The 23,067-nt window shown below is 41.0% G+C and overlaps 1 protein-coding gene across 1 annotated transcript in view; it reads left to right on the forward strand.

The window, feature by feature from the left end:
* The window catches only part of LOC147085022 (basement membrane-specific heparan sulfate proteoglycan core protein-like), a 93,126-nt gene that overhangs the window by 5,119 nt on the left and 64,940 nt on the right, over window positions 1–23,067 (forward strand). Inside the window, exons 3-6 of the mRNA XM_085979403.1 lie at window positions 1,200–1,478; window positions 2,358–2,645; window positions 4,005–4,106; window positions 7,997–8,082. Coding sequence (XP_085835529.1) covers window positions 1,200–1,478; window positions 2,358–2,645; window positions 4,005–4,106; window positions 7,997–8,082 — 755 coding nt within the window. The remainder of the gene's footprint in view (window positions 1–1,199; window positions 1,479–2,357; window positions 2,646–4,004; window positions 4,107–7,996; window positions 8,083–23,067) is intronic.

Here is a 23,067-nt window from a genome sequence, read left to right on the forward strand (position 1 = left end):
ATTTTGGATGTGATCTGTTTAAATCAAAGCGCCACCTGGTTCTATAAAAAATCCATACATTTACTGAAACCCACACTTGTAATAGCTGCAACGTTTGAAGACCAGTGTCCACTCCCAGTGGCTAATATTAGCTTCCTGCAATAGTGTCGAATGGGCGATACTGAATTTGCCTCCCATTATATGTCCCTCCCGTGTTTGCGTCGCATCATTATCATTGGACAGGAACATCGTGCGTGGTGTACAATTGGTGCAAGATTCGATACCACGCGTTTTACACCATGGATCCAAGGTCAAGTTACCTCCTCTGTTTCTGTCTGACTGAATCAGCAACGAGCAGAACCTGGTCAGGAACAGCACGGTGTTTAATCAGACAGTGCCTTACCACTTACTAGTCCCGGCAATCGTTGCTAGCTGAAATCTCGGTGCTAAAATTTAACTTGGAGAGTGCAGTAGATAATTGGCAGACAAGGAAATCGAATTTCACCTGTGTGTAGATAGTATGGCCAATGAGCTACTACCGGTTTTGCACCCCAGACAAACTTGAATTTCCACCCCTCCAATTTCAGTAGAGGGGGATGACGGGGTGGCAAAACGCCGGAGGCTATTGAAGGCTGAGCCTCTGATGTCCGGCCTCTCGATTGCATTCAGTTAGAATCTGCCAATCATAACTCTATCTTTACATTTTAAAAGGAGCAGGCAATCAGAACACCAAGTGGGTGTTATCGATCCTGTGTCATCAGTGGATTTTCAAAGAATTGCATTGTCCATAGCTGAGCGTTTAACATGAATGTCCTAAAATGTGAAGGTGCTGCAACAATGACCAATGAGGTTTCAGTATTTAAGACTTGGGCATAAAGCATCGCCTGGGCGGAGAGCAGAGTCCAAAATCTGAGTGGGGGGAATGGGGTGGGCTGAAGAGGGATAATCTCACAGGACCCGCAGGATGTTTCCTCCATTCATTTTAACGGAAGGGTTAACTTCTCCCCAAATCTAGCCACGAGAGTATGTTCAGATGTCGGTGTTCCAAAATGCATCTTCCTATAAACCGAGTGCAATCAAGGATTATTGAACGGCTCTTTCTTTGAACCGCTGTCAGCATTTCATTGCTCTGATCATTAACTTGTGTTATCCAAACAAATACTTTCATAAATCTTTGAGAGATGCTTCAGCTGGTAAATCTATTTTTTACTCTTTTATAGAGCTCTTCTCCAAACCTACATTGAGGGCTGATTCTGAAGCTCAAATATTTGAGGGCCAACAGTTAAATCTCGCATGTTCGGCTGAAATATTTCGCTCCAGTTCGTCTTTGAGATATGTATTTTTCAAAGATGAACAAGCTCTCAATTCAGCGGCAGACCACAACTATTACATCAAGGAGACATCACTGCTGGACGATTCGGGGGTTTACCAGTGTGAAGCAAGTACTTTGAACAGTGAGGTGAAGAAACTGAGTAATCAGGTTTCTGTTTCAGTCAGACGTGAGTACAATTTACTGTTAGAATTTAGCATCTTTCATCCACAAAATTCCCAGCAGGTTCGCACACGGGGATTGATCCGTGAAGTAAGGGCCTTACCTATATGTTCAACATGCACTGAATACATAAATAACTAAATTATTGTCGCATAGACAACAGGGGAAAGGAAATAATAGCATGTTTATACAACACATTCGTGAGGCCACAGATACTGTGTCCAATGTCTTGCCTTCCATTTTAAAGAGAACAGTAAAATCACAGAAAACGGGAAGCGTTGATTCACCAGATGACGCCAGGGATGGAAAACCTTATTCACCAGAATAGACTTGAGCTACTGGCACGAACACTACCGGAGTAGCCATGGCTAAGAGTTATTTCATTACTGTTTATTACATGATAAGACCGAGATAGGGTGATAAGGGAATGGTATTTACTCTGATTGCGAAGACAGGAAGGAGGGATCATTGATGTATAATTATCAATATAAGCGGGAGGATAGCTTAGAAGAACGTTCTTTATTCGAGGATTGCTGGAACAAAGAATGATTGGCCAAGTGGAGCAGTGGAGTTAGATGCAATTGCATTTAGGTAGATAGTGTTTATGGTACTGGAATAGTGCAGAGTTAGTAGGAATCAGTACCAGGCCAGAGATAGTAGGGTGGCCACTAGTGGATTGCAATAGGAATCATTGCAGTTCCAGAATCAGTTTTTCCTCTATTAATTCCACTGACTGCTGAAGTAGGAGAGGGGCACGGGCGCCCAAGATTGGAGTGGTAACCTAAATGACGAGGCTCTTTATTTTGATGAGAGCCCTATTTCACTTTGAAAGTAATACTACAAATTCCACAAAAGCAATGTAATTGACAAATGGTTATATTTACAGGAATCCCAGTGTCCAAACCGGAACTGGCAATCAGCCCTGGTAAAGAGTTACTGGAAGGTGACACAGCGTCGTTAACCTGCTCAGTGTTCAACGGTTCTACCCCGATTACCTACATATTCTACAAAGGCCCAAATAAAGAACTCTTCCGAGAGGAGTCCAACCTAACCGAAATTACTTACCAAATCGGTAAAGTCAACCAAAGCACCCAAGGGGATTATATTTGTGGTGTTTCAAACGAAGCGACCAGACGTCCTCTACACAGCGATTTTGTTACGGTTGCAGTGCTAGGTGAGTTATTATAAATACCTCTGAGGCAGAACGAAACAAGTGACTCAGTGAGAACAGTCCGGGAATCACTGCTTTTGCCAATAGCTTGGACGTTGTAACATCTTCTTTGACATTCTTCTGTGTGAAGTGAGGCACTGCGCCATTTACATTAAACAGGTGAATGCCTAAAAAGAACAAGAATGTCATCTGATTGCATCAAGTATTGGTCTACAAACTGCAACTGTTAGTTGTAGATTTAAAACGGCCGATCAGTCTGTTTAATTGACAAATTGAGAGAAGTTATACGGAGAGGTTAATGACGACTCAAATCTTAATACCATCGGCAGTAATTTTTGGGCTATAAATTTTAGAACATCATCTCTTAACCGTAGCTGCTAATACTTTTGTATTTGTATATGGGATTGGGCGTCGCTGGCAACATTTGCTTTAATTGGCCATCCCTAATTGCCCTTGAGAAGGTAGTGGTGAGCCACCTTCTTGAACCGCTGCAGTCCACGTGGTGATCATCCAAATTCAGTACCCTGTCCCTGCTTTCTACCCACATCCCTTGATCCTGTTAGCCTTAAGCAACATATCTAACTCCTTCTTGAAAATAATTAATGAATTGGCCTCAACTTCCTTTTGTGGTAGAGAATTCCACAGGTTCTCCACTCTCTGGGTGAAGAAATTCCTCCTCATCTCTGTTCTAAATGGCTTACCCCTTATCCTTAGACTGTGACCCCTGGTTCTGGACTCCCCGACTATCGGGAACATCCTTCCTGCATCTAATCTGTCGAGTCCTTTTAGAATTTTATACGTTTTATTGAGATCCCCTCTCATTCTTCAAAACTCCAGTGAATATAAGCCCAATTGACCCAATCACTCCTCATACGGCATTCCTGTCATCCCAGGTATCAGTCCAGTTAATCAGCGCTGTACTCCCTCCATGGCGAGAACATCCTTCCTCAGATAAGGAGAACATCCTTCCTCAGATAAGTTACTTGAGGGCCAACAGTTAAAACTCGCCTGTTTGGTTGAAATATTTCGCTCCAGTTCAGCGGCAGACCACAACTATTACATTAAGGAAACATCACGGCCTGACGATTCGGGGACTTACCTTGGTAAAGCAACTACTTTGCACAGCGAGGTGAAGAAACTGAACAATCAGGTTTCAGTTTCAGTCAGACGTGAGTACAATTTACTGCAATTATCTATCATCTTTCATCCACTAAATTACCAACACATGCACACAATGGGATTCTTCATTCTGGCACAAGGCTTATCTATATGTTTAAGATGCACTGTATAAATAAATGAATATATCCGTACATACTTGAAACCGTATTATGTTATTCATGGGATATGTTTATTTTATTCCAGTGCAGATTCACACAACCGCGATCAGAGCCTCAGTTTTTACACTTTTTCTTGTTGCTGCCCTGATTGCACTGGTACTCGTCAATCGTCCCAACAAGAAACAAGGTGAGTCATGTTTTACAGGCAGGTGATTGGCTCTATAGTCACGTGAAGGGCTTCAGTGTATTCTATATTCAGTTGCGACATTCAAAATGCAACCATATTATTTGGGCAAAAGAGGGATAGTCTGGGCTGGAAAAAGAAAAATGTTATTTGAAATGACGATCTCAGAACAGACAGGAGCTTAAGACTGGGGCGAATTTGCCCAGTTAAGTGTTTTTATTTCCCTTTGTGCTGTTCAGAATTGATATGCATGTGGCCGAGGGGTAGAACAATAAGTGGCAGCATCATTCGTGGTTAGTGTGAGGAGACGATGCATCCTAAAGGATTTGTAACGCGGTATATGGTAATATCTTACATGTTTCTGTATATCTTTTCTGTATTGATTCTGTATTAATAAGTCATTTAATGCACGTTTGTAAAAGTTTAGATTTAATGTGAATGAATACGTTTGCAGTTAAACAAATCCACCTGTACAGCAATATTTATTGTACAACTTGCTGAAGTAGGTCTCTTCCTGTTTTATCCAGAAAATTCTTCAAGAATTTCACAATCGTTTGGGTAAGTCCACGCAATTTTTAGCTGAATAAGCCATAGCTATATCCCTGAATATACTCAGTCTCTGTATAGCTGAACTAAACGCGGTAAATGCTTGTGCGGTAGATTTTATCAATTGCATTGAACTTTAATCTGGCATTACGGATCAGCCTCCTGTTATAGAAAACACCATATTTTAATTTAATTTGAGTTGAATGGGATTGAAAAACATGTGGTTTCTACAACGCGTGTCTGTTCTGCTACACCACTTTTTATTCCGGGCACCGAGTTGGAAAATCTGCCCCATTGACGATAAGCCTTTACTGTAGCTCGCACTCAAACGATTACACTCCCTGCAGTCTATAAGGAGTGATCATTTTCTAAGTTATGTCAGTTGTACCTGAACTTCCTAACTTAAACAGAGTGAAATTCGCCCTGCGTGGCACAGTAAAAGGGGTGATTACAAATCGTTTTACAGTCCGCAGATTAGATTCCAGTGACTTGTAAACAAATATTGGGCGGAGTGTAAAAACTGTTGGAGTTTCGTTTAACCCTGCTCTCCACCACCGCCCAAGAAGAAATTATACCCCAAACTCTTCAATCACTCAGTGAGCTGGACTATTCTTTAATCCTCCAATTTAATCCTCATGTAAATCACAGGGACCTGAAGCATTCTAGGATTTGGTGTGCAGGGCGATTGCGCATGTAGTTAATTTTAGTAACATTCACACAGTGACTATCTCAGGCAGTGGTCCATTTAACTGAACAAGCTTTTCTGGATACAGTTCTACTATTGATCAGCTTGAACAGTGTTTGTTGGCTTGGAATATCTAGTCCCCTTGTGAATCCAGTCGCTGTTTATTTTCCGACTCCCCTATGCTGGACATCATTCCACATGTGTTTTAACCTCTGACTGAATGTTGCTTGAACTTTCGATACGCTTGTGTGGCCCTCAATTTGAAACTGTGGCACTCTTCTAGAGCTTCGGTATGGAAGCACATCTCTATACGCATTACCCAATCCTGTCATAATCATAAATAATAATTTTTAAAACTTCTCCATCTTCTTTCAAGATTGATTTTTTTTTAAATTACTCCAACTCCTTTCAAGGCTTTATCTCCCTGGTTTTGTAACTAATCTAGTGACCCAGCCTTTATATTCAACAAGCGTCTAGTATGTTTCTCTTATTAAAAAGATATCAACATTGTATTCACTGCGCCAGATGTGGGACATCTGCTGGGCAGAGCACAGAAAGGAAGATCTGGTCGGAATGATCTCTTGCTGAAAGCAGAAACGCTTGATTTCTGTTCCATTAAGTACCGTGAAAGGAAAATCCTGCATGTTCTGTAAAAGATGTGTTAACCTCTCCACCATATTCTCATCTTTGCATTCCTTCAACATGATTCTTAACAAACAAATGGCAGGAAAAATCATTGATACCCCATGAACTTGCATCAATACCAATTATAAATTTACGGTTATCTTTCTTGATTTCTGTGGCCCTCAATTTGTAACTGTGGCACTCTTCTTGAGCTTCGGTATTAAAACGCATCTCTAAGCACATTCCACCATCCTGTCATAATCATAAATAATATTTCAAAAAACTTCTCATTCTTCTTTCAAGACTAATTTTTTCAAAATACTCCAACTCCTTTCATCACTCTGTCCCCTTGGTTTTGGAACTAATCTAATGATCCTGCCTTTACATTCATCAAGAGTCTAATATGTTTCTCTTATAAAAATGATATCAACACTGTACTCACTGCGCCAGATGTGGGACATCTGCTGGGCTGACAGCATAACGTATGTTCAGTTGGAAGGTATCCCTTGCTGAACGCAGAACCGCTTGATATAAACACATATAAAACACATCTGTATGCACATTTCCCAAAAACCTCTTAATCATAAATAATTATTGCTAAACTTCGCATTATTCTTTCAAGACTGAATTTTATCACAATACTCCAACTCCTTTCAAGGCTCTATCGCCCTGGTTTTGAATGTAAGCTCGTGACACGCCCTTTATATTCAACAAAAGAATCAATGTTTATTTTATTAAAATGATACCAGCACTGTACTCCCTGCGCCAGATGTGGGACATCTGCTGGGCAGAACACAGAAAGGAAGCTTGGTTGGGAAGGAGCTCTTGCCGAAAGCAGAACCACTTGCTCCCTGTTCCATTAAGCTGCGTGCAAGGAAAATCCTGCCTGTTCTGTAAATGATGTGTGAACCTCTCCACCAGGTTCCTCTTTGATTTCCTCCAACGTGATTTTTAGCACAAAAATCATAGAAAAAATGTTTTTAACAAAGGACATGCTCCAATACCAACTATAATTTTAAGGTTATCTCCCGTGATTTATAAGTTACACGGTGGTGATATATCTCAACATTCTCTACAGTTCCTAATTCACTTTCAACACTGCACCCACTTTTTTTTTTAAACTGATACCCAAATATCAATGATACATTCTTCCTTTTATTTGGTATTGAATCCTCCCTTCCATTTAGGACACAATGGGTCAAATTTGCTTTTCCAATGGAGTTGAAAGCAGGTGGTAAGGGATGGCCGGCCAGTTTTACACACAGCCTACTTTCCATTTCCAAAATCGGCTGGAGTGTAAAACGAGCGGCTGAGCCTTTACCACCCATATTCTGCTGGACGGTAAAAGTGAATATTAACTTCAACTTTCCAACTTGCCGCTCGGGCATAAACTGCCATTTCTGGTCAGCCGTCCAATTGAGATTGCGCCCGATTATCCTGTGAAACAATTTCGAAGCTATGAAAATCCGGCGAGTGCTGTTTCTTACTGCCCAGCAGTAATGTGGATCATATACCCCCCGCCAGGAGACACTCTTACTACGTTACAATCTTCAACCATAATCAGTATAACTTAATTTGGGGCCGCAGCACACAGCGAGCACTAACGAATCTATTGCACATTTTGGACTCGACCGATTTTATTTTCCATAAATTTCAATGGATCAAAAATGATCTAGAGGATTTCTAAATGGACAGCCGATTCGCTACATTTCGCTTTGCGGTGTCTTCAAGGACCAATTTCTACCAAAGTGAGTCATGATAATGGAAATCTGGAAAATACCTGAGGTAATTCAGGATCTGCTGAGAGAATGACGTTAGACCCCTGGGGAGGAAAGTGCCACGGATCGGCAACCTGTCTACCTTGAGCTTCTTCAACTGGTCCAATGGATGTGGACTTGCAAGTTTAAGGTTATGTCTCTTGTAAACTGCTTGCTTGTTTTTGATATTTATTCTACTATTTCATCTTATTTGAAAGTAAAATTTCCGTTGTCCACGATTATTGTTAAACTTTAATCTCTGTGAACATTTCCGCACTTAGGGAGGCAACTAGAAACAGACCTCCAAGTGAAGAGAATTCTGCAGACAATTCCGAGTCTGCAGGTGTGCGATCAGCTCAAAGCACCGGTAAGTTCAACCTGATCAGCATGTGATGAACCGTAGATTGTTTGGGGTAACATTTCCATCGGAAGTTCTCTCCAATATCGTTATCACTTCGGCAGAAGTTAGGCTACAACTCCAGAGAGATCACCCTTTCTGCAAGTTTTCCACGGAAATTCCACCAACGTTACGACGAGACATTGGGAAAAACCACATAGAGTTTCTATTTCCTTCTCTGCGTACACTCAGCACAATCTAGCGTTAGGTTTTCTTCTTCACTGTCTGGATATTGACCTATTATATCTCTAACATTATCTCAAAGTCTATGTCAATGGCTGGTCTACATCTATATCTGTGTCTATGTCTATGTCTCTCTCTATGTCTATTCCTATCTCGAACTCTATGTTGATCTCTATGTCCACCTCCATCAATCAGTCTTTACCTATCTCCATATCTATGTCTAGCTCTATCTTTATATCTCTACTTCTTTATCCACCTCCATCTCTCTATCTCTACGTATATCCCAGTCTCTCGCAATCTATCATCATGCCTCACTATATTTCTTTACATTTATCTTGCTTTCCATCGCTCCATCTCTCTCTCTATCTATCTATTTGTATCTATCTCTATTGATCACTCTGTCTTGCTGGTTACAACTCTATCTCTCTCTGTCTATGTCCATTTAGATATCGATCTCTAGCTCCCCTATCTCTACGTCTATGCCAGACTCTTTCTATATGTTTATGCACCTCTATTTGTATCAAATAATTTATTAGTATCTCTATCACTGGCTCTAGTTATTTGTCTACCAGTAACTCCAAATTTATGTCGGTCTCAATCATCTCTCTGTCTCTGTGCCTATCAATATCTATTTCGATTTATATCCCTCTTTCTCTATATTCTATCTCTATCTTTATCTCTATCACTATCACTATCTCTGTCTCTATCTCTACCTCTGTCTAAAATCTCTACTCCCTATCTCTTTCTCTAAACCGTCATTAATCTCTGATATTACAGTCATACTCTTATGGACACCTGTTGCTTGCGAAACTGTGTAAATCCTGAGTGAAATATGATGGCTCTCTACAGAATAAAATTGTGCCTTATGTAAAGAATCAAAGTTAAGTTATACTAATATTGCAGTTAATTTACTTGGATACTCTTAAGAGCCGAGATGGATTTCCTTCTCCACCACTCGGTCGAACGAAATAAAAGTGATCTTACTGTCCTTAGATATCTTTTTCTTAATCTTTATATTCGATCTGATAATTAATTCCTTGTGAAAACATATCAAACGAGTAACAGAAATGGACTCAAAATGTGCAATACAATAGAGAATTTTGCATTGATAGAATGTTAACTTCCTTTCATGGAAAGTTTGAATCTTCTGACTGTAACGAGGCCCATGTGACATGAATCATCAGCAACTGGAAGGCAATCGAGAGCCTGAGCACCAAGAAGATAAATACAGATGTTCGGAGTCTACAGGAATCTACAGAAAATTCTGAAGGCAATAGTTGAAGCAAGCATGTTATTCCTACAAGTAACTAAAGAACGATATTGCTGGGGAGCACCTCAGTTCGTGATGTTCATTCAAAGCAAAAACTGTCAATCGTCACGATTCAACCACGATTTGGATTTTTCTTCACAAGAGCCTCTATGTACAGAACCTGATTCATTTCATTGCTGTATACAGCTGTTGATGCCTCATCACAGAGAATAAGGGGCCCAAGTTGAATAACTTCAGCATCTGTTTCTGGATGTAGATGCCATGAGGCCAATGATCTAATGAAACTTTTGATAAACTAGCTTCCTGACTGTGCCTGAAATATTTTCATTCTGACCTAAATGACTTTCGATCGCTTGGACATTTCGCTTGTATACGCCAGATTAATAACTGCTTACCTCCCAGATGTTTCGGGACATCTTCTGATTGATTGATTTCGCCTGGAGTTTCTGTATTGGTACTAATTGTCTGCTTATAAACCTGGATGTATCATTTCAGCTACTGAAGAATTGGATTAGGTTCTGGACAGTTTCATGTGTAAGCCTTATTCATAAGAACATAAGAAATAGGAGCAGGAGTAGGCCAATCGGCCCCTCGAGCCTGCTCCGCCATTGAATTAGATCATGGTTGATCTGATCCTAACCTCAAATCTACTTCCACTCTCCATCCCACCCGAACCTATGTGATCTACAAGGAGAGGAGAAAAACCAGATAAAAAAACCCAATGGCCAATTTGGGAGAAAAAATCTGGGAAATTCCTCTCCGACCTATCTAGGCGATCGAAACTCGTCCAGGAGAGCACTCTGTCCATGTCATTCCTACAGTACTTACCTTCTGTAAAAGGTGATCTCCACCCCAGCCAGCAACAGGCCCAATTTACTCTTGAAGGACACCTAGCTGGCAGCCTGTTCCCGAGGTCTCCACTAATTCCTGTGAATAGAACCATCTCCTGAAATGTAGCACAGAATTAGAACACAAGAAGTAGGAGCAGGACCAGGCTACACGGTCCCTGGGCCCACTCCGCCACCCACAGAGCCATGACCGATCCGAACCTAGACTCATGTCCAATTTCCTGCCCGCTCCCCGTAACCCCTAATTCCCTTTACTTCTCGGAAACTGTCATTTCCTGTTTTAAATTTATTTAATGATGTAGCTTCCACAGCTTTCTGGGGCAGCAAGTTCCACAGACCTACTACCCTCTGTGTGAAGAAGTTTCTCCTCATCTCAGTTTTGAAAGTGCAGTTTCTTATTCTAAGATTATGCCCCCTAGTTCTAGTTTCACCCATCATTGGGAACATCCTCACCGCATCCACCCGATCAAGCCCCTTCACAATCTTATATGTTTCAATAAGATCGCCACTCATTCTTCTGAACTCAAATGAGTAGAGTCCCAATATACTCAACCACTCCTCATATGTCCACCCCCTCATCCCCGGGATTAACCGAGTGAACCTTCTTTGTACTGCCTCGAGAGCAAGTATGTATTTTCTTAAGTATCGACACCAAAACTGTATGCAGTATTCCAGGTGCGGTCTCACCAATACCGTGCATAACTGCAGCAATACCTCCCTGTTCTTATATTTTATCCCCCTAGCAATAAAGGCCAACATTCCATTGGCCACCCATGCCAGACTATTTCCCCAATTCCATGATCACCTGCTGCACCTGCATACTAACATTTGGAGTTTCATGCACCAGGACCCCCAGTTCCCTTTGTACTGCAGTACTTTCCAGTTTCTTGCCATTAAGATAATAACTTGCTCTATGATTTTTCCTGCCAAAGTGCATAACCTCACACTTTCCAATATTGTATTCCATCTGCCAAATCTCTGCCCACTTATTAGCCTGTCTATGTTCCTTTGCAGGTTTTTTATGTCCTCCACACTCACTACTTTCCCTCCCATCTTTACATCTTCTGCAAACTTTGCTATGTTACACTCGGTCCCCTCCTCCAAATCGTTAATATAGATTGTAAAGAGTTGAGGACCCATCTCTGACCCCTGCTGAACACCACTAGTTACTGATTGCCAGTCTGAGAATTAACCATTTATCCCAACTCTCTGCTTTCTGTTAGATAACCAATCCTCCATCCATGCCAGACTATTACCCCAATTCCATGATTTTTTATCTTGAGCAATAATCTTTTGTGTGGCACCTTGTCAATTGCCTTTTGGAAGTCTAAATACACTACTTCCACTCGATCCCCTTTAATCACCCTGTATGTTACGTCCTCAAAAAACTAAAGCAAATTTGTCAAACATGACTTCCCCTTCATAAAAGCATGCTGACTTTGTCCTATTAAATTATGTTTATCCAAATGTCCCGTTACTGTCTCCTTATTAATGGACTCCAAAATTTTACCAACCACAGATGTTGGGCTAACTGGTCTATAGTTTCCAGCCTTCTGCCTACTACCCTTTTTAAATAAGGGTGTTACATTAGCAGTTTTCCAATCTGCCAGGACCTTTGAATACAGGGAGTTTTGGAAAATTATTACCAATGCATCCACAACCCCTACCGCCACTTCCCTCAAGACCCTAGGATGTAAGCCATCAGGCCCAGGGGATTTATCCGCCTTGAGTCTCATCCTCTAAGGGACCAACATTTACTTTAACCACCCTTTAACTTTTTATATAACTATAGAAACTCTTGCTATCTGTTTTTATATTTTATTTAATTTACTTTCATAATCTATCTTCCCTTTCTTAATCAATTTTTTAGATATTTTTTACTGTCTTTTGAAGACTTCACAATCTTCTATCCTCCCACTAGATTTGGCTACCTTATATGCCCTTGTTTTTAGATGGATACTTTACTTAATTACTTTACTTAGCCACAGATGGCTGTCATTTCTTTTACACCCTTTTTTCCTCAGTGGAATATATATTTTTTGAAAGTTGTAAAATAACTCCTTAAATGTACACCACTGCTCATGTACCGTCTTACCCTTTAATCTATTTTCCCAGTCCACTCTAATCAATTCCACACTCATAACTTCATAGTCTCCTTAATTCAAGCTCAGAACGCTTGTTTGAGATCCAACCTTCTCGCCCTCTAATTGAATATGGAATTCAACCATGTTATGGTCACTCATTACAAGGGGATCCTTTACTAGGACATTTTTAATTAATCCTGACTCATTAAACAGGACCAGATATAAGGTTGCTTGCCCCCTGGTCGGTTCAGTTGCATACTGCTCAAGAAACCCATCCCTAATGCACTCAATAAACTCTTCCTCAAGGCTGCCCTGCCCAATTTGATTTGTCCAGTTAATATGATAGTTAGAATCCCCCATAATTATAGCTGTTCCCTTATTCCAAGCCCCAACTAGTTCCTGATTAATACTCCGTCCAACAGATTTGCAACTTTTAGGAAGCCTATAGACTATGCCCACTAGTGTTTTCTTCCCCTTATTATTCCTTATCTCACAATCCTGATCCTTTGACCCAATATCATTTCTCTGTATTAGTGATTCCTTCCTTTATTAACATAGCCACCTCACATCCCCTTCCTTCCTGCCTGTCCTTCCTGATTGTTAAATACCCTGGTATGTTTAATTCCCAGTCATGGTCAACCTGCAGCCATGTTTCTCTAATGGCCACAAGATCATACCCATATGTAGTTATTTGTGCCGTTAACTCGTCCATTGCGTTACGAATGCTACGTGCATTCAGATAAAGAACTTTCAAATATGTTTTATATACTTAGTCCTTGCTTTTTCCCCTTTTACTACTTTACATTTTACTCCATACCTTCTGTCCCTTCCTGACACGCTCTGATTTTTAATTCCCCTACTGTTACCTAGGTCTATGACCTTCTCCGTTGTCATTTTTATTATTTGCTCTCTAGAAACCTCCCCCCCACCACTTATTAGTTTAAAGCCCTCTCTACAGCCCTGAAGCTATTCTTTCTGAAGCATTCCGAATATTTGTTACCCTAATAATTCTCTGCAGGACAATTTATTTCAGTGCTATGTTTCCTTGAATATAACATATTGACGTTGGAGCACACCGATTGGCCGATTTTAACTTGGCTGTATCATTTCAGCTCCTGATCAGTTAGGTTCGGGCCTCGATATTTTCACGTAATAGCTGATTGGCTTTATGTAAACTTGGCACTCTATTTTGGCAGCTGAATAAATAATTTTAACTGGAATGATTCTCTGCTGGCTGCCCTCTTTCAGTGACGGGATATTCCAACATTTCTCATGGCATTCGGAGAAAACTGATTGGCTGATTGTAAGCACAGTGGGCTCTTCCAATATAAAAATAATCGCAATTACTATTGCAACACATATGATCAGGAGATGGTAACGTACCCGTCTGAAGTCTGTTCCCCATTACTGAATGAACAACACAGTACTGAGCGCATTCTGCTTTTCAATGGCAGGTGGAATCAATATCTTAGGAAGGGAATATTCTGACTGATCTGTAACATGAATCGTCTTTCTTATAAGATAACTAATTAGATGAATGATTAACTATTAGTAAGCCTGAACATGAAATAGCTACGTTGGTTATTGTTGAACAGACTGGGGAAGGGGACGAATCTCTGGTTGAAAGGGTGAAGAAGTGCGAATTTTTGAAATAAATCTGAGTGTGGAGATGCCGTGTTGGATAGTTTGAACATGAGCGCCGGGTCTGATACACTTGTTTATTAACCTGACCTGTATCACCCGTGACTTGACTCACTGAAAGTGATGGAGGGGTGGAGGGGGGGACTCTTGCATGTTTAACGCTGCTGTGTATGAAAATGTTGCTGCAGTTAGTCCAAGCACAGTATGTGACTTAAAGGAAGTCGACAGCGGTACAGGTGATTTACTGATACATTGGGTACAAACACAATTTCAGATGGATGACAGCATAAGTGCAGGCAGCATCATTGATTAGTGAGGACAATGATATTGAAGCATATTTAAAAGCTACTCACAGTTTGATGTGGTGTAAATGATTCACAGCATAATAGTTTCGCCACAGACTGAGGCAGGCAGGATTGGTGCTCGACACATGGCATTTTAGTGCCTTGAAGAAAGACTGGGGAGGATAGTATTTTGTGACTGAATGTCGAGGAGAACTGAAGATTCGCTGACAGACTGCATTTTACAGACTGGAACAATGGTATTATCCTTTGCAGTTAAAATCCAGACAAAGCGACATGGACAAGATTTAATTGGTTTATAACATATTAGTAAAAATATAACTTTTTAAATACAGGATAACAAAACTGAGTAAGTGTTATAATCATTACTATTTAGATTGTTGTTAGACAACCGATATTCTGGTAATGCTTGGGACAGGAGTACAATTATTGATTCACAGCCAGCCTGCTCAGGGACACGAATTATCAAAATAAAATAGAAGCTGATGGTGTGAATGACTTGCAGGCAGGTTGGGGATGAAAGTTATTATCAACATCCAAAGACTTGGACATCTGAAGTATAATTTGAGAACCAGCAATGGACAGGGTTGATGCCAGTATGAGAGCAGGAACTAATAGAGATGCAGCGGAGAGGGTCAATATTGGGACTGTACCCAAACTTATAGGGCAATTTAGAGAGGGTGCAGAAGAGATTTATTAGAATGGTTCCCGGGATCAGGGTTTACAGTTACGTGGATAGACTACAGTAGCTGGGGTTGTTCTCCATAGAGCAGAAAAGGCTAAGAGGAGATTTGATAAAGGTATTTAAAATCATGAAATGTTTATGTAGATTAAATAATTGAAAATCTTTCCAATGACTGAAGGATCGATAACCAGGGGGGAGAGAATTAAGTTGATTGGCATAAAAACAGACGCAACATGAGGAAAAATTATTTTAATGCAACGAGTGGTTATGATATTGAATTCATTGCCCAATAGAGTGGTGGATGCAGATTCAATAGCAGCCTTCAATAGGGAATTGGATAAATACTGGTAGGAGAAACAAACTTCAGGGATATGGGGCATAAGCGGTGCTGTGGTACCTTGAAAGAGCCGGTGCAGATTCGATGGACCGAATGGCCTCCTTCTGTGCTGTACTATCCCATGCTTCTATAAAATTATATACCCATGCCAGTAGGACACTGATATGGTTAATAGATTCATACAACACATACTCAGTAATTAGAATGTTACACCACCACAATAACAACTTGAATGGACACATTTTTTAAACACAGTCAGCACTGAATGTGTAAGATATTCCATTGCCCTGCATGTCTGCAATTAGATGGCTAAACTTATCTAGAGTGCAAAAATTAACGTTAAATTATAATTAGAATATTGGCTCTGTAGAGCCAAGTTAACGGTTACCTGGAGTGAGCCGGATGCTGGGACGAGATTGGGCAGCTAAAGCAGATACACCTGATAAGCCTGTGTTTAGGCTTCAGTAATTTGTGAGTTGAATCGCCTCTTTGTAAAACACCGGGTTAAACTCTCGGGACTTTAATGGTTAATGGTGCCAGTGTGAAACACGTTCAGTGGTCACAGCTCACATTAGTTGCAGCCCTTCACCTCGGTTCCCTCTCAACCGTTGTGCCAGGCCTCAGACACAGAGCGGGTCTGACCGCTTCCGTAAACCCGTGAAAATAACAAGCCTTCAGCCTGGGGCCACAGATCAGTCCAGTCTATGTGTTAACGGTACAAGATGCGCTTACAATAAATCATGTTCAAAACAGTTTCCAGAGATGTCTCCGGCCTGTATTCCAACTGTTCGCTTCTGATAAGAATGTATTTTAAAACTGCCAGGGCTCATTTCACGTTTCAACGTTAGGGTGAACTCGTCATCACGGTTTAAGTTCCCCTTTTCTCCAATGTGGTCAGAAGTCACACTGATCTCAGTGCGCAGTCGACTGGTGCATGGGCAGTGAGCTCCACAGCTGCAGAGTGCTCCCAGGGAACTCGCTCCAGCCGCTGTCTCCTCATTCCCCATAAGTACAGACTCGGGATCTGCGCGTGTGGGCGTTTGGTACTGAAGAAGTAGAACAGTGTCAGCGGCTGAATGTGGGCGGGTACATTTGTCGGGAACAGGAGTGGGAAGCGGAGCAATGCGCTTGGGAATAGATTGTTCTGTGTTTGACGGAATCGATCTGTTCTGGCTCTCAGTGCAAATGTTCACCCACACCTGACTAAATAGAGGCTGCATTGAAAAAAAAAAAAATTATGATCCATGAGTTCTTAAAAATTGGCTTGGCTCTCTCGAAGGCGAGTGACTGTCTGCAAAGTGGAAAAATGCAATGATTTGGGGAAAGGGCAGGGGAGTGGGATCAGTTAGCAAGTGCTTTCGAAGATCCGGCACAGGCACCAAGGGCCGAATGGCCTCCTTTTGTGCTGTATGATTCTATGACCTCACTTTTCAGTTAAAATGAACTGAAAACAGCTGAACCGAAGCGAGCGGTTTCACAGATGGAATGGAGCTTTTGCTTGGAGCCCCCGCTTTCTAAATGAAGAACATCTGTCGCCTTCTGATCCTCTGTAAGGGAATCTCAAATATCACTAGTGCCTTTGAAAATCTGCGTCATTCACCCCGGACCCACAATCAGATTAATAAGGCTCATTCTGTAAAAGGCAGCGACGCACTAAATTGATATTGACAGTTTCTGAAAGTAAGACATTTATTTAAAATGCGTTGAAATGTCATTACTATGTTTCAATTTTAATCTGAATTTAGTGCAACAATGCTGAGTTTGATTAGTCAGGGTAACAGGATCTTTCTGCTCATCTAAAGAGATCCACTTTACTATAACAGGTTGCTTCTAAACAGCATAATATTTTTGCTTTACCAATTAGCCTCACCTGCAGAAACAGCTTTCAAATGTCTAATTCTTTTAGTTTTGTTTATAAGTAGGAATTAACAGCTTATGCACTTCATATGAAGTGTCGGCATTGTCCCAATTGTTTCACTCTTACTAAATGCTATTAATAAATGTGGTGAGCTTTGCAGTGCTTGGTTTCTGTGGCTAGCTGTTAATCTTGGTCTAAAGCATTGCTTCATGGTTTTGTGTGGCACAGGCTGGCTTCTTGTTTAACATCTGCTATAGAGAGACTGGGATAAAGATAGATTTATAGAGAGATAGAGAGGGACAAACTTTCACACAGACACAAACACACACACACAAGCAGATAACGAAAAATGCAGAGAGAGACCGAGACAGAGATAGAGTCAAAGAGAGAGAGATGGAGTCAATGAGTCAGAGTGAAAGAGGAAGATTAACACACGAGAGAGACAGAGTCACAGAGATACCTCAAGTCATGGACACAGATGACTGAGAGAGAGAGACACACAACAAGAGGCAGAGAGAGAGAGAGAACATGAGGGAGAGACAAGGAGGTACAGACACATAGTTAGACACACAGGTATAATGGAACCACATGCAGTGGCACAGATAGCCAATGAGAGAGAGAGAGCGTCAAATCGACAGAGAGAGAGCAACAGAGAGTGACATGCAGACAGTTACACTGACATATAAGGCAAGTCAAAGAGAGAGTGAGACCGAGAGTTATAGAGGCAAACAGATGAAGACCGGGAAAGTGTGACAGAGAAAGATTCAGCAAGGGACAGACAGAGAGAGCCAGAGACAGACAAGCAGAAGGCAAACATTCAGGGAGGCGGTGGGCTAAAGATTCCGTGAGAGAGAGCGAAAGAGAGAGAGGCAGAGCGAGAGACACACAGATAGGGACAGAGCGAGAGCATTAGTTTTTTTTCACTCACCTATGAGCAAACATTATGATTATATTTTTTAAATTACTGGTGTAAGGGAGAGCAACATACCAGGCACCATTTTGAATTTCAGGCTCATTTAATATCTGCTGCCAAACCTGGAGTTAACAAAGCTGAAGAGATAACAGTTACTTTGATTTAGCTTGAACTAAACTGACGGCTTCAAGGCTTTTGGCAACGAAATTTATAATTGTAGATCTTTAATGTTAATGTCTGATGCAATTTACTGGCATTTAGACTGAAGTGATTCCTTACGGTCAAATGTCATTGAGACTGCCTTGCTGTGAGATGCTGATGTCAGCGCTCTGTTGTCTGGTTAGCCAATGCACCACAAGAGATGAAAACAGGAACAAATAACGGGGTTTGCATCTTTAGTGTACCACAGGCTCTTTTAGCAGAACCTCATCTATTTTAATAACATGACATTAGTTGCGGGACCATGTCAGCCACAGCTAGTTCTACAGCTTAATGCGGTAAATCTTAAATGATGATAAGTAATTCTTAACTTGTCTGTTCTTGGCCTTATAATCGCCCCCATGTTTTATTTGTTGCACAGCACATAAAATCCACCTTGTGAAAATAATTGGCCAAATTAAATACTTGAATCATTCACCTCATTGAACCCTAGCTGGACAAAAGGCCCAGGTTCTACATGCTAAACAATGAAATGCACACACATCTGCATTGATCATTGACCTTTTTGCAATTATTTTTGAAAAGGTTGCAGCATTAGGCGTTGCCTTAGTAGTGTGATTCCTCTGGTCTGAGGCGTGATAAAATATTTCTGCAGCCAGTTGCTTGATCATGCACTGTCTTCACGAGCAACATTTGCCACCCAGTCAAAACTTGTGATGCTGATTAGGCTAAAGATGATTTAAATGATGATAGAAACATTTGAAATGGAGTAGCCCATTCAGCCCTTCGAGGCTGCTGATTTTTCATTCAACTATACAATGGGTGATCTGTACCTCAACTCCAATGACCCCCTTTTACTCAATATACATTGTTGCCCTCACTCAACTAGTGTCAGCCGTGGCTCAGTGAGCAGCATGCTCGACTCTGAGTCAGAAGGCTCGTGCATTCAAGTCGCACTCCAGAGATTTGGGCAAAAAATCTGGGATCAAACTCCAGTGCAGTGCTGTGGGAGTGCAGCATTTTCAGAGGTGCCGTCTTTCGGATGATACGTTAAAGCGAGGCCCCGTCGGGGAGATTATCCCCGGTGCCCTGGGCAATATTTGTCCTTCAGTCAACATAACATAAACAGATTATCTGGTCATTATCATCATCAGTGTGTGAAAATTGACTGCTACTCTTCCTACAGTGACTACACTTCAAAAGTACTCCACTGGCTGCAAAGCGCTTTGGGAAGTCCTGAGGTTGTGAATGGCGCTCTAAAAATGCAAGTCTTTCTTTTTTTAACTAAAATATATCTTGATCGCCGTATTGGCCGTTCCAATTTACCACCAGATTCCACAGCGCTCTTAGCGGAGTGAGTTGCAATTTCTCAATACACAATGCATGAAAAGGTGCTTCCTGATTTCCATCCTAAATGGACTATCACTAATTTTGAAGAAATGTTCTCTTCTCCATGACAGAACAAACACACTCATTGGCTCTCAGAACAATGACTCATTTCAATCTTTGTCAGTTTCCTTTCATCCGGCAGCAACTTTTCCATGTAGTACTCAGACCATTAGGATCTTCAACAATAAAAACATCTTATCATTCTTCGTGAGATGGTCAATTGACATAATTCGATGTATTAATATTTTACATTTACATCAACAGAACTGAATACCTGGCAGAACGTATAGACTAGCAGCAAATGTGGTACCGCCTGTTTTGTGTCCCTGCCGATGTCGAATTTCTCCTCCTGGGTATTTCCTCTATTCAGCTGCCTTACAGATGAGCAGCTTTGGTCCAATTTGAAGATGGTCTCAGATAATGAAACACATTTTACATTGTCTTCTCTCTTTCAGTGCAAGTTACTCATCAGTCGAACACACAAGGTATGATGACAATAATCTGCATTATTGATAATCCAGTTTGTGGAATGAACGCTTCCAATTTATAGCTATAGGACAGCAGCAATCAAGCAATGAAATCATTTTCAGCTTCCGCCCGAGCATGAAACTGCGTTCTGGAATCGCCACCTATAATGGAAAAGCTCGATCATCATTTTCATTGATTCAGGGTGAATTGAAAGTGGGCGGTTTCTCTAATGGTCGGCCAATCAGAACCCCATTTGTAAGCCTCAACGTAAAGTTTAATGTCTACCACAATATATTAAAGACAAAGTGACCTATAAATTGGTGTGGGTAACTGTCAGCTCATCAGCTGAGGATTGGAAGCGTGTAATCATAATTGAGTAAATAAATGGATGGATAGATCGACAGGTCTAAGATGAAATAACAACAAATGTTGATGAAATTAGGGTGTTACTCTTGTGATTAGACTTTGCAAAAGCGCTTAATGAAGTTCCACATAATAGACTTGTTTGTGAAATAGAAATCAAAGTATTAAGGACAACATAAGGGGCGTCAGCTTATCATAAGAAGGGACACGTGACCTTCAATTGCCACGATTGTCGCTATGGCTTTTCGGGTTATAGATCTATTGGTCGTTAATCAAGTGCTTTTAAGGAAATATTCTAAAGGATGTCATACCTGTACTTTAACATATTCCAATATATACTTACTTTATATTTCTTCTGAGTAATATACAACATTTTCAGTCTGTTGTTATCTACATATCGATGTATCTCTTTTTGATTGTCTTACCATCTATCTAAGTATCTGTCTGTTTATTCATCGACAGTATAGCAAATAATCAAAGGCAGGCACCAATAGGACAGATTAGGTTCCAGTCATAAATTGTATCAGTAAAATAGTCCAGGTACTAACCATAGACCTGTATCATTAGGACAGTGTAATTGATAAACATAGGCCTGTACGAGTAGGAAATAAAGTTTGAAAAATGTGCCGATACCAAAAGGACAGTATAGTTACAAATCAAAAACCTGCAGCAATAGGACAACAGAAACAGTCATCAAAATACCTCAGCCAGTATGACAGATAAGGTATTAATCATAGGCCTGCATCAATAGGACGGTATAGATAGATAATGATTAGAGACATGCAGCAGTCGGACACTGCAGGCATTAATCATAGACCTGTATCAGAAGGACTGTGAATGTACTGAGCATTGACCAGCACCAGTAGGGCTATATATGTTGTAATTACTAACTGCATGAGTAGTAAATTAAAAGTTCCTTATCTAGTGCCTCTGTGTCGCATCCAGTTCTAGACCAACACCAATAGAACTGTGGAGATTCTAAATAGATTTCACTGCAGTAGTATAGAGTTGGTATTTATCGGCGATCTGGGCAATGGGGACAGTATAGCTACTAAAAGCTGACCTGTACTAGTGGTGGAGTCAAGTACTGATGACATACATTCTGCAGTGGGAGAGTCGAGGCAGCAATCATAGACCTGCACCAGTAGGTGATACCTAGAGAGAGCCCCAGAGAGGAACAGAACTATGCGGCTCAAGGAGTCGCCCCATATAATCCTGGTTTTAGGCTTCATTAATTTGAGTCGAATCACCTAGTTGCTAAACATTACTGACTGGATTAAACTCTCGGGACTTAAATGGTTAATTGTGCCAGGGTGCAACAGTTTCAGTGGTCTGATGTTTCACTGGTATTAGCACTTCGCCTCCGTTCCCCCTCTACAGATGTACCAGGCCACACACACAGAGCTGGGGTGACCACTTCCCTAAGCCCTTGAAAAAAACAAGCCTTCAAACTGGGGCCACAGAGCAGGCCAGTCTCTCTTTTAACGTTATAAACTGCGGTTAGAATAAATCATATTTATAACAGATTCAAGCGATGACTCCGGCCTGGAATCCAACTGTTCTCTTCTGATAAAAATTAATTTTAAAACTGACAGGGCTCAGTTAACTTTTCAGCGTTAGGTTGGATTCGTCACCGTGTACGGTTTAATTTCCTCTTGTCTCAAATGTGGTCAGAAGTCAAAGTGATCTCAGTGTGCAGTCGCCTGGTGCATGGACAGTGAGCCCCACAGCTGCAGACTGCTGTCGGGGCACTCGCTCCAGCCGCTGTCTCCTCATTCCCCATAAGTACAGACTCGGGATCTGCGTGTGCGGGCGTTTGGTACTGAAGAATTAGCAGAGAGTCAGCGGCTGAATGTGATTCTATGATCTCACTTTTCAGGTGAACAGAACTGAAAACAGCTGATCCGAAGCTCGCGTCTTCACAGAGGGAGGTGGACTGCTGCTCAGGTCCCCCGCATTCGAAATGAAGCACATCTGTCGCCTTCGGATCTTCTGTAGGTGAATCTCAAATATATCCAGTGCCTTTGAAAATCAACGCCACTCACCCCTGACCGTTAATCAGGTTAATAAGACTCATCCCGTGAGAGGGATCATCACACTAAATTAATATTCAGAGTTTATTAAGTTCAAACATTCAATTATACTGCATTGAAATGTCATTTCCATGCTTCAGTTTTAATCAGAATTTAGTGGAACAACAGAAATAAATTTGATTAGTCAGGCTAACAGGATCTTTCTGCTCATCTAAGGTTGCAGCCGACTTTAGACACATCTAAACGGTCCAATATTTATTATTTTACCAATTATTTAGCCTCACCTGCAGAAACTGCTTGCACTTTTCTTATTGTTGTCGTTTTGTTAATTAAAAAAAAAAAATTCATGCGCTTCATATCAAGTTTCAGCGTTGGCTCAGTTGACTCACTCTTACAAATTGCTATTAATACATGCGGTGAGA

Source organism: Somniosus microcephalus, unplaced genomic scaffold (genome assembly GCF_052327205.1).
Source record: "Somniosus microcephalus isolate GS21.2 unplaced genomic scaffold, FLI_Smic_1.0 unresolved_chr9, whole genome shotgun sequence".
NCBI classification, from domain to species: Eukaryota; Metazoa; Chordata; class Chondrichthyes; order Squaliformes; family Somniosidae; genus Somniosus; species Somniosus microcephalus.